The 11,496-nt window shown below is 51.1% G+C and overlaps 1 protein-coding gene across 1 annotated transcript in view; it reads right to left on the bottom strand.

The window, feature by feature from the left end:
* OAZ2 (ornithine decarboxylase antizyme 2) overlaps positions 1–10,041 on the bottom strand; it is a 25,307-nt gene extending 15,266 nt beyond the window's left edge. Inside the window, 1 exon segment of the mRNA XM_026068358.1 lies at positions 9,964–10,041. Coding sequence (XP_025924143.1) covers positions 9,964–10,041 — 78 coding nt within the window.
* Between the last annotated feature and the right edge of the window lie 1,455 nt (positions 10,042–11,496).

Genomic DNA, 11,496 nt, shown 5'->3' with positions numbered 1-11,496 from the left:
GGCACGCGCTGCCTGCTGCTGGCGCCTCAGCGCCGACCGTTGACGGCCGTTGGGCACGGGCGGCCCCGCCGAGGGGGCCGGAGCCGGCCTGCGCCCCAGGCAGTGGCCTGGGCGGGCTGCCCCGCAGGGCTGCCTCGCTGTCTGCTTCCCGCAGGGCTGCCGGCACTGCCTGAGCGAGTGTGATGTGTGCATGTGGCGGGCCTCGATGCTCGAGGCACCCGCTGTTCCTCACAGCGATGCACAAAGCCAGTGAGGCAGGCTCTAGGAGCAACGGGCAGCAGGCCTGAAAGCTAAAAATAAAGCTTTTTGCAAGCATGTCGCGAGTGGGGAGTGTGCCACAGGGTTTGTACAGCTGATGAGCAGGCAGAAAATGCAAGAAATTATAAGAAGTGATCACGCTGCCACAGGCAAATTGGGTGTTTCTACTTCCCTCTTTGCCATGGAAGAGCCTGGGGGGTTCTTACATGGAAGGCTTTTTAGGGGTGGCTTTTTGGAGGATTTGTCTCCCGTTGAAATGGCGGTGAGAAGAGGTTAGAGACCAAAGTGACGAAGTGAACGGTAATGAACTGCTGGGCGCAGGTGGTATCCCTACACGCAGCATCACCAAAATGCTGGCTGTGGTGTAAAATGTCCTGCTTAAAATGTGGTCCTGATGTTTAACAGCTGCTCTGAGGAACTGCAGGCTAATGACCCAGACATACAAGCAAACGAGTAGGAGCTCAAATAAGGAAGAGACTTAATGAACACGTGGATAACAGCAAAGTTGTGTGGGGTCTTACGCTGAGCAGCATATTCATAAGGGAAAGGCAGTGACAGAGGCGTTTGGGGTTGTAGAGATGAGGAGGACGTATGGGCCTGGTCTGACCTGGCGTGAGTGCTCCGATGTGCCTGGCAGACCAAGGCACACCACACCCGGCGGGCTCATGGATCTGACAGGCTTGGTTTGGCCTCCTGGTTCCCAGCGTAGCAACACTCACGTTCATTTGGCAGGAAGTGACCAGCTGCTCTGTAGAAAGCTGGAATCCTGCCAAAGTCCAAGTTCAAACAGAGCCCATTAAATGGCCTTTCCCCCTTCCTCCGCGTTTAAAGTTCTGCTTGCAGCCGTAATTCTATTTATATTACCCAGGAAAAGCGAGCTGAGACTTTCCCACAGTGCCTGCTTCTCAGGCGATTGTTGTTCGGGAAGCTGGAATGTACGCGATATTATTTTTGTATCCCCTTGGGAAGCGTTTTATTGCGTGTCACTCCATGTCCCCAGCTCTGCCAAGGAAAGTTTGCTAAGCACAAGTTCTCTCGCTGCTACTTGCAGCTCTCAAATGCTTTGCTGAGGTGCCTCTGGTTTGGGCGGCTCTGCCTGTGCATGCCTGTTGGAAAGGGGTGTTGGTGGGGGTGGTGGGCGCTCTGAAGGAGCAGCAGTGCAGCTGTGTGGTGGGAAGACCTAATAGTGAAAAGGCTCCTAAGCTTGGTCTCGTCTAGGGCTTGAAGCAAGGAGTGAAAGGTTGCTGATATCCCTTGTCTCATTACTGAAGTCTGGGAGCAGCCGTCATGTTGCTTAATTGCTCTGTACCTCGGTTTTGCCATGCATAGAAGAGGGAAGGCAATTACCCTGCTCAGAGAAACGGGCTGTTACTTATTTCCATCCTCATTTTGCCAATGAAAAGAGCTGTAGCATTACAATTTGTGGGTGGCACAGAGATACCATGTGAGGCTGGGAATGGCAATTGAGCCTTCTAGGGTCAGTGTTAGAGCTCTGTATTGCTGCTAGTGGAGTTCAGCTAGCAGCTTTTTTCCTTTCTTCCGCTGACCTCATCAGGACAGGCTCTGAGCAGGGGTGACAGCTCTGAAGAGGACACCTATCTCTTGACTGACAGATGATGAACCCAGAAAACAAGACACAGAAGCTAAACAGGGGTGTAGCAGCTCTGCTCTGACTCCTGCCGTCCGCGAGATCCTGGCAAGCACGCACAAGTCTGTAATCCCCCAGCATCTCTAGGACAGCCAAGTATTTTGCAGAGCAATGAATTTTGCTGCTTGGACTCCTTATTATAGCAGAGAGCGAGCCATGCCTGTTCGCTACTTAGGCACTTGTAACCTGGCAACGGTATTTGTAGCACTCGTAGCGTTGAAGGCTTTCCTTTTACCTTCTCTCCAAGGCCACGCGCTGATTTAGTTCTCCCATTCACAGACGTGAATTTCTGCTGTCCGTTGTTGCCTGCTGTGTATTTGCTGCCTGTACTGTAACAGCAGTGATGCTCTGCCGGGCATTGTCACAGTTTCCCCCACTGCTTTCAAAAGCCAAAAAGTTGCACTTCTACTTGGTTCCTGTCTCCGAGGGAGAGTGCATGGGGCAGGCCTGCTGTTAGCGACTGCAGTCTATCCAGAGAGATGCCTAAAAATGAGCTTCAGTTCAAAATCAGGCTGTGCCTTGTTTCACCCCGAATAAAAGCATTTTGCAGGCAGTTTCTGAGCTCTGAGAGCTATATGTGTTATTTCAGTCGTGGGACCCTGTGCTGCAATCCAGCAGAGCTCTAGCAAGTTCTGCCATGTCCACTCCTGGCCTAGAAATGCTATTTACGCTACAACCGATCTGAGGTAGCGTTAGCATCTCTGAATAACATTGCTGTTTGCTGTGATGGTTGTCAGATTAGTTATTCCAAATTACAGACATGGAACTGATGATGTCCGCAACCTTTATATTTTAGAGGCTTGCAAGCACTAGCTATGCATCTCCTAAATTATTCTCATTAATTATTATGATCAACAACAGACTATGTAGCTCTTAAACAATACTTTCCATCAGTAGATCCTACAGAGAAAGGCGATATAATTTTCCCCAGAGGAGAAATGCAGAACTAGAGCTTGTCTGCACGTGGTGCTGGTGACCACCCACAGGACTGGGTTCCCGCTGTGTTGGGGCTGGGCAGACACAAATTCAAAGGTAGCCCCAGCCTCAAGGAGCTGCCTGACTGTGAGACAAACGACGCTAAATGGAGACAGGAGAGGACAAGATGACAGGAGGGCAACCCCTTGGTCAAAGCCGTCTTGCACATGGGACTGACGGCAGAAACGCTGTCCAGATGTTCAGAGCGGAGGAGGAAAGCGGGATCCCTGTGGGACGGGCCATCTCTTGAACATTTGCTCTGTGCTCTTCCTTGGCTGCAGTCCTGGCCGTGCTGTCTTTGCATTTGTGTGAGAAACGGCCAGAAGCGAGTTCACCCTCTCTGACCGGCTCCATGGCAATGCAGTCACAGGGTCTCTTGCTGACCTTGCAGAGATGCAGCAGCTCAAATAAGAAAAACATCTCTAATGCAGGGGCGGATGAACCATAGAAGTGGGGGGCTGTAGCCTTTCCCTTCCCATCTAGTATGGTTTACCCTTCTGTCAGCTGTGCCCTCCTCCTCCTCGCAGCTGGAATGAAGCTGCAGCCAGCTCGGGGATGTGCGAGGGAGGCCACATCCAGCTGGAGCTGGTGGACTCAGTACCTATAACAGCATTGTATAGCTGGCTGTGTTTGAAAGGTGTTGCCTAAAGGAAAACATTTCCAAACAGAAGTTTCAAAATAAAGATAGAAAAAGGTTGGTAACTTTACAAGTAATTAATACCCTGTAGTTATTTAAAAACCTCTATAGAAATGTGTCATTCAGAGCTTTTTAGGGTAGAACATGTATACAGGAAAATAATGATGTTTTCAACGGCAGCCTTTTCATCCCTGATTCCGTGATTGCTCTTTTTCTAAGTTAGGCTCTTGTTTTGCTACAAAAAAACCAAAACAGCACAAAACAAAAAACCCACTGCAAGGGAATTTTGTTTTCATACCTCAGTCCTCTCAGCACAGCTGCCAGGTTGGTCTTCCTGTGCCGACATGTCTGTATCGTGTTACAACTGTAGCAGCACCATGAGTGTTCCTGACACCTGATTTTGGCTTCCTGTGTTTCTGAAAGAGCCGTGGATAACTTCACTAAAGCCAGTCAATTTATAAGGCTGTGAGGCTGGAATCACATCTCAAAGTTTTCATGTGGGTGTCCATCTGAGAGGTGGATTTTTATTGTTTAATTTGTTGAATTTAGCTCTACTAACCTGTGTCTCCTATCTGCTTCATGTCCATAACAAAAAGAATGTGTTCATCCCAAGTCATACTGATGCAGTGTTCTGCTGGCCTCTGTATTCCCATGAGAAGTTGATTCTCTGGCAGACCTGCCTGGTGTTGGGGGTCAGATTTAAGGCACATTACTGACATCCACATCTTTTTTTTTTAAATGAGCTTTGTCAGAATTTGTTATTTAGCCATTAAGTGCTGCCACTGCAGAGCTCATGCATGAGCTAAGTTGAAAATCTGCTAGCAGTGAATTAGTGATGAGAGAAAAGCAGGTCAAGGAACACATTGTTTCAGAGTGTGCTGAGCTTTAAGCCAGATACTGGTGCATCTTGAGGCCTTGAACCAGGGCATAGACAGAAAAAAGAACATAGAAATCATGGTAAGGCATGACTTCCCTCTGCCGTGTAGTGAAGAGGCATTATCCTTTTCATGCCGGTGGGATTGTGCATCAGCACCAAATGAAGGTGTTACCATGCAGCACAAATTTTGGGTTTGCGGGGATGGAATGAGCTGGATGGTGTCAGGGGGATGAGAGACGGTGACGTGACATGGTGGCCCACCACGAGATGGGTCCGTGTGCTTTGCGGCCTGGTCTCGTATGTCACTGATTAGCCTCACGCTCCAGGAAGATCCCTGGGCCAGCCCCAAGAGCTTTGCGGACACTAGAGAGGGCTCCACTTGAATTGATAGAATGGTGCTGGAGTGAGATGGTACTGAAAAAAACATGCCAGAGTGAATCCCTAACGAATCTGCTGTTCCTCCAGGCACAGAGTGTCAGGAAGGGTTGCCTTGGAAAGGCAGGCAGGGTTTTAGCAGCAAATACTGGAAAAAGATGGTCTCTCCGCCCATGATCTCCTGGCATAACAAAACCTGGGAATGGGGTGTAATGGAAAAAGTAAGCCGTGAAATACAAACCCTACAGCAAAGACAAGAACAAGTAGGTGCGAAGTTCAGGAATGTAGCTCCCAGCTTGAGACTGCGTCAGCCGAGTGCTGTCAGCTGGCAAGAAAGCGAACTCACAGCATAACTCTGGGGAGCAGCACCTCCCGAATGGGAATTAGCTCAGGAGGTCACTTCTCTGTTAATCGAAATAAATACTTCCATGCGTTTCCCTGCCTCTCTTTCCTCTGAGGCACAAGGAGGCCCAGCCTGCCTGTAGCTTCTGCTCAGTGGTGTCTCTGCATCCCCACTCTGTGCCTGGAGCCCCTGTTCCTTGGCTGCTTTTGGAGTCAGTCGTGCTCCAGGATATGGCCAAAGCCTCCTGGTGCAGGGTTTGGTTGGTGGCACTGAGAAATCGAAAGGAACCTCAGGTGAAAGTCTGAGGAAAAATTGATAATGAAGAGGGAGGGGTGCTTTGAAGCATTACCAGAGACCTGCTTGGGAAAAGGGGGCATTTGGAAAGCTAAATATTGTGTTTAAAATATAAACCCAGGAACATGTTCCTCCACATACAGAACTGTGCGTGTGCCTTCTAACGTCATGCAAGTTGCCTATTTTTATTTCATGCTCATTGGCATGAAGCGAAAACTGTTTTTGTTAGAAGGTAAAAAGGCTGGTGGGCACAACATGGGCAATAACAGCATACACGGATGTAAGGAGGTGTCTTGCTCCTGCACATTGCCCAGCTGAATCCAACTAGGTCTTCGTATTGATTTTTGTAAAAGCTCTTTCAATTATTTTTAAAATGAGCTCATCCTTTCTGGCATATCTCTGCTCCCTCGTTCATTTAACGCAGGCATGGCAGGCTTCATTTCACCTCACTTTAGTCATCTGCATGTGAGTTGGTAACAAGCTGCTCCCCTTGTTGTCCCTGGAGAAGAAGAGGTACCTGCAGGGTGTCGTTGTCCGGGCCCCATTTAGACACTGCACGAAAATAGGATGAACGGAGCTGGAGGTGTTTCTAACAGGGCTGTCAAAACTTAGGCGCAATCAGGCACATCTGCTGCATGCTCTTGCTGCGTATCGGCACAGCAAGACAGTCTCTGAAGCTGATTTTACTTCAGCGTGTGTATTTTGGGGGTCAGGATATGTTCCCAGTGTGTGAAAATGGGTTTGTGTGAAAGGGTGTCTGAGCTGTATATTGGGGCGAAAGGGCACAGTGATGATGGGAGCCACTGCTGGTCCAGCCAAAAGCCACCTCGGAGGCAGTTTTTAAGGCCACAAGCTGACTGAACATTACAAGCACAATATCAAAATTAAAACACAGCCTTGCATCTGCACATTGAATTTCTCAGTATTCAAGCGATGCTCCTCTAGGGGTCTTAGAAATCCCAGAGGATGAGAATTTAGAACTATGCCTTGGGGGAGCTTATTTTGTTTCATTTGTATTAACGTGTGGCTATGCCATAAAGTAAGAAATCTCAGATAGCAAGGGACACGTGGAGTCCCTGCAAATCTATAATCCTTAAATGTAACAAGCGTTATCTCAAAACTCTCTAAGCAGAGGGTGTGCAGTGGTTATGTGGCACTGGCAGAGCGGTGTCAGCATGGGAAACCTTGCTCTCCCGTTGGCTTAGCAGCACAGCAGCCGGGCTTAACCCTGGAAATGTAATTTGGGGCTCAAATGCCGATTATCCAAAATGCCAGATTACTAGGTTAACGCAGGCAGCTGCACAGTGATTGTCTTCCTTGGGCCTACGGTGGGATTCATGCAGTGAAGCAGAAGCATTTGCAATACGTCTATCGCTTATATAGGTATAAGCAGACTTAGCCTGCTCATGGCTGCAAAGTGCCTGTTTGCTGACACCTCTCGAGCTGGAGGTGAAGCTGTTGGAAGTAAAAAGCCAAGGAGCTGAAGGACCTGTCCAGGCAAAACACCCACCCTATTTGCTCTAATAATTTTGTTCTTCTCAATTCTACACCCCCATAACAATGTGCCTGGGCCTGTTCTAATGAACTGGATCGTTCAGAGGCCTCAGTCGAGGTCTGGTATCCAGGTAATCCTAAAATCTAGTCCTACCCCTGTCCCATCCTGCGGGGTGCTCCAGAAAAGGTAACGCTGTTCCTCCCTTTCCGTGCTGTGCACGCACACACAGACTTTGCCATGTGGATTCGGGGAACCGATCTCTGCAAAACCCCAAGCCTGCGTGTTTGGAATTGGCTCTTCTGTGGCTCTGCGTGTGCAAGGCTTCTGTTTAGTGTGCTTCCGTTCCTGTGCGCTTGTACTCATAAAGCTCATGTTTTTGTGGCCCTGCAGGAATTTGCAGGCTCAGGGAAATTGCTTGGGGCTCCCTGCTGAGGCTGCCTGGGTGTTATCCCTCCAGATCATTTGTCAGAGGAGGCAAAGGGCTGATGGAAGAAAATTACTCTGCAAATCTGTGTGCTTTGCTCACAGTCTGGGTGTCAAAACGTGACTTCTGACTCCCGGTTTGCAGCCACAGTATGCTAACCTCAAGCCAGGGCTCTGATAACCCTGAAGTTGCTGATTTTCTGGAGATGAGCTCTCTAATATTTTCCAGTTACTGCTAAAACCATACCCTGCCTGGACATTTTTAGTGTGACTGAGCGTAGGTGCTTGTCTCCTAGAAGTTTATGCTTCTTTGTGTTTTAATTGATATTTTTCCAAGTGCTCCAGGTAAATTGTTTATTCAAAGCATGGATAGCTAAATTGATTTGTATGATATAAACTTAGGAATCTCTTCTTTTTTATTGGCTGTTTCAAAACCACCAAAATATGCCTTTCCCTAGTGTTTCAAAGTTGTGTTATACGTTAGCTGCGATTGAAATTGCTTTTATAAAATTACATTCTTTATTTGAAACAACCCCAGAAATTGCTGCTTAGGCATGGAGGGAGGGAGATACGTCTCGTGTTCTGGATGAGTTGAAAGTTTAACTTAGCAGTGTGTGATAAGAATGAGAAAAATGCCGCGAACTCTTTCACAACCAAGGCCTGCACTATCTCCAAAAGACTCAAAACCTCCTAGCTTTACTGAAAAGATAGATCACCTGTAGATGGTAGAAAGGAAGTAAAATCTGTGGTTCTCATGTAGTTGCCTTTTATGATAGACGCGTGGCTCTGTTTTTTTCCTTGCGAATACGACTGCACCCCCTTTTGGGACTTGTCACTGCGTGGACATAGCAAGCAGGGTGGGATGTGCGTGTAGGAGATGGAAAAACAGTCGGAAAGACTTTGCGCCTGCGAGGGGGGAGAGGCTGATCTGCGCATTGCCTTCGTTTGAAAAGCGCCTGCGAATATTCGCAGGCGTCTGAAGCGGCGTTCGTGTGTGCCTCTGCCTGCCTCCGTCTGGCGTGCAGCGCCGGCCCTGGCTCGTGTGAGCGCTCTTGCTCGTGGGTTCTCCGCGGGGGTGTGTGCTGCACATTGTTTTCTAGCATTGTTCGAAGGGGAATGGAAAACTGGTGAGGATTTTTCAGCCCAGAACATGTTCAGACGCCAAAACTTTTCCATAGTGATTACCTTGCAGTTCTCCTTGTTCCAGGGAAATGTTATTTGAACAAAGCTTTGCGCAAAGAATGGAGAGAGGAAAGAAGTGAGGGGCAAACAGGAAAAGGGCCTCTCTGAGCTCTGAACAGCTTTGCTCCGGATTTGGGGCAGAAACACCTTTGTTTTGCAGGTGTTTCTGGCTGGATTCATCCTGGGGCCTCAGGCCACTGAGCTCAGCCACTAAGCTGAGTCCCTGAGAAACCAAATGCCTTTTCTTCAAGAGCCCACAGCTAGAAAATGTTTCCAAAGACCTCTTCCCTTCAGAGGGGTGACCCAAATCAGGCACAGGGCTGGGCTGCAACGCCACTGTCTTCTTTTATAGGGGCAGCCTGCAGTCCTTGGGGCTCTGTCTCTAACAGCCGAGAAAACCTGAGCTCGGGAAAGATGGAATCTACATGTTGTGCGACAGATGCAAGAAGGAGCTTGAGAATATGCCCATTAAACAGCAAAGTAATGGATTCATGACCTGGTTGATGTAGTCCCTGAAAAGGCTGATAAAGAGCTGCACAAGATGCCTGCATGGAGGATGTGTTGAGGGGGACATTCCCAAACACTGTGCCAAAAGCTACATGCCACCATGTACTCATGATGCTACTACTGGCTGGAGCTCATACATGTGCTTAGTGTATGGATAAAGGAATTACACCCACTGGAGATGGCATAATAGACTCAGGACAGACAATATTAGCTGGTAGGAAAGCTTGCCATACTGTGGAAGGGACTGATGAAGTCTGTCCAAGGGGAAGCTGTGGCTTGGATCCTTTGGATTTGCATTTCGGGTGGCTATACCTTGCTATATGTTGCTTGATCGGCAGCATGTAACGTTTCTAAGACAGCTGCCAACAGCAGCTCTGATCCGCAGTGTGCAAATAGACATCTGCTCCAGGATCTGAGCCTGACCTGGGAAAGCGTCCCTGCTCCCTGCCTCCTCCCGCACGTCCCTGGAAGTAAGGATGGGAACGGCTGACGTGGTTGCGCAAAACCAGCAGCACCAGCATCCGCCTCCTGGAGTGCCCTCTTCAGCCTGTGCTTCGGGAGCGGGAGGAAGTGGGTTTGGGCTGGAGCCAACGCTGGAAACCTCGCGCACGGTGCACACTGCGCGGGGTGCCTGCTCGGCGGCCTTGCTCCGTCACAGGCAGCGCGGGGGCTGTGTTAGCACCAACCCGCAGTTCTGCAAAATGTCATGTAGCAGCTCTGCTCGGAGATCAGCCCTGCTCTTGATGCCCAGGAGAAATTAGCTGAGACCAGAGCAGCCTTGAGTCTTCTCTGTCCTAATCCATGCTCCTGGTGGGCGCAATCAGGCGTCCCTGCTCTCCCAGGGCATCTGCAGACAAGTTGGGTAGGAGACGGATCAATTCAGGGTTGTGAGTGGATCCTGCCCCAGGTGTCCCGGCTGGTGGTGGCAGCCTTGGGGGGAACCCCGCACAGAGGCCGTTCCCAGGCTGGGGCTGGCTCTCGGCCGCTCTTGGCGCTCGTTCCGCCTGGATCGCGGCACTTCCGCCATCGCGTCCACTGGCCAGGAGTTGCAGGAAGTGCAGCAGGTCGTGGGAACCGGCCTGAGGACAGGAGGCTGAGCAGCGGCGGGAGCCAAAAGCAGTGCCCTGGCCTTCTCCCTCTGCTCCGCCAGGCGAGGAAGCACAAACGACACGAGGAGCCGCAGGAAGCGGCGCTCTGCGATGCACGGGGCATGCGCGCCGCCGCCCCGGGCGCACGGCCTGGCGCGGGCCGGCGCCGTGCGGGGACAGACCCACGCGTCACTCACCCGAGCGCGGCTTGCGTCACGGCTCTCACGTGCCCCTCGCCAGAGCGTGGCTTGCACCGGCGGCCGGGCTTGGTGAGGAAAACACATTGCTGCTTGAGCTACTGCCAGCACATCTGCCACCCCGCTAGGTTCAGCCAGCACCCCCAGGTGGGTGCTCAGCACCCCTCTTTGCACCGTTCCCAGCTCACACCAGCCATTCCCCCCGTGCGAGCTGGCGCCGGGCGGTGCATGAAGCCAGGCGAAGGGGCAGGTTGTTATGGACCAGCTGAAATGTCTCTTGTGGCTTTCAGTAGTTCCCTCATTTTTATTAGGCGAACAGCCTCTTCTGAACGCCAGAACCTCCAAGCACTTGGGAAATGTCAAAGTGCAGCTTTCGACTCTTCCAGCGATTTTTTTTTAAAGGGAAACTACTTGCCGGATTCTGTTTTCGGTTGATCTAAAATGCTGTGCTTGGGAGTTGCTCACCCCCCAGATCTCTCCCGGGAATTCCTGTGGCACTTGTCCAGCCATAAGACCGCCAGGACTGTGGGCACAGCGGTGCCCCATGCGTATCCCTGTGCGGGGCCCTGGTGGGCACGCTTCGCCTCGCGTCCCCGCGTTTTTTAGGAAATATTCGGTGCAGCACCATCTGAACTATTTTGCTTTGGGCATTTCCATCTCGCTTTTCTCACACCAGTCCGGATACCGGGGCTTGATTCATGCGTGGAGGGGGGCGTTATTTGGGAAGAGGGAGGGCAGTTTGCTTGGAAAAGGGCTGGTGGGGAAGAGGAAGCCAAAGGGAACAGTAAAGGGCGTGAAGTGAAGGCAAAATGCATGTAGGGAATTTTTAAGGAGAAATCGCTGTCGGAGACAGGGTGAAAAACGGGGGCTTTGCAGCCTGAAGCTGGGTTTGCCCCCCTCTGCGAGCCCGTGGGCAGCGGGCCCGGCGGCGTAGGGGTGCTGGGGGCGCAGGGGTGCTGGGGTGGCAGGCACCTTGGCCGGGAGCGGTGGGGCCCTGTGCGGGGCCGGCACAGCCACGGGATGGCGGTGTGCTCTCACACGTACGGCGCCGTACGGCTCCGCGGCGGCTGGGCCCTGGCCAGCCTCGCTGCAAGACGGGCGCTTCTTCCAGGGTGCCGGGCGGCAGGGCTGCGGTGGGCAGCGGGACCGTGCCAGGTACGGACGGTGTAGGTTTCCAGGAAAGAAAAATTTGCATTT

The sequence above is a fragment of the Apteryx rowi genome, unplaced genomic scaffold (assembly GCF_003343035.1).
Source record: "Apteryx rowi isolate R43461 unplaced genomic scaffold, aptRow1 scaffold_27, whole genome shotgun sequence".
Lineage (NCBI taxonomy): Eukaryota > Metazoa > Chordata > Aves > Apterygiformes > Apterygidae > Apteryx > Apteryx rowi.
Note: the sequence above shows the minus strand (reverse complement) of the source record. Positions and strands in the feature narration are given on the sequence as shown.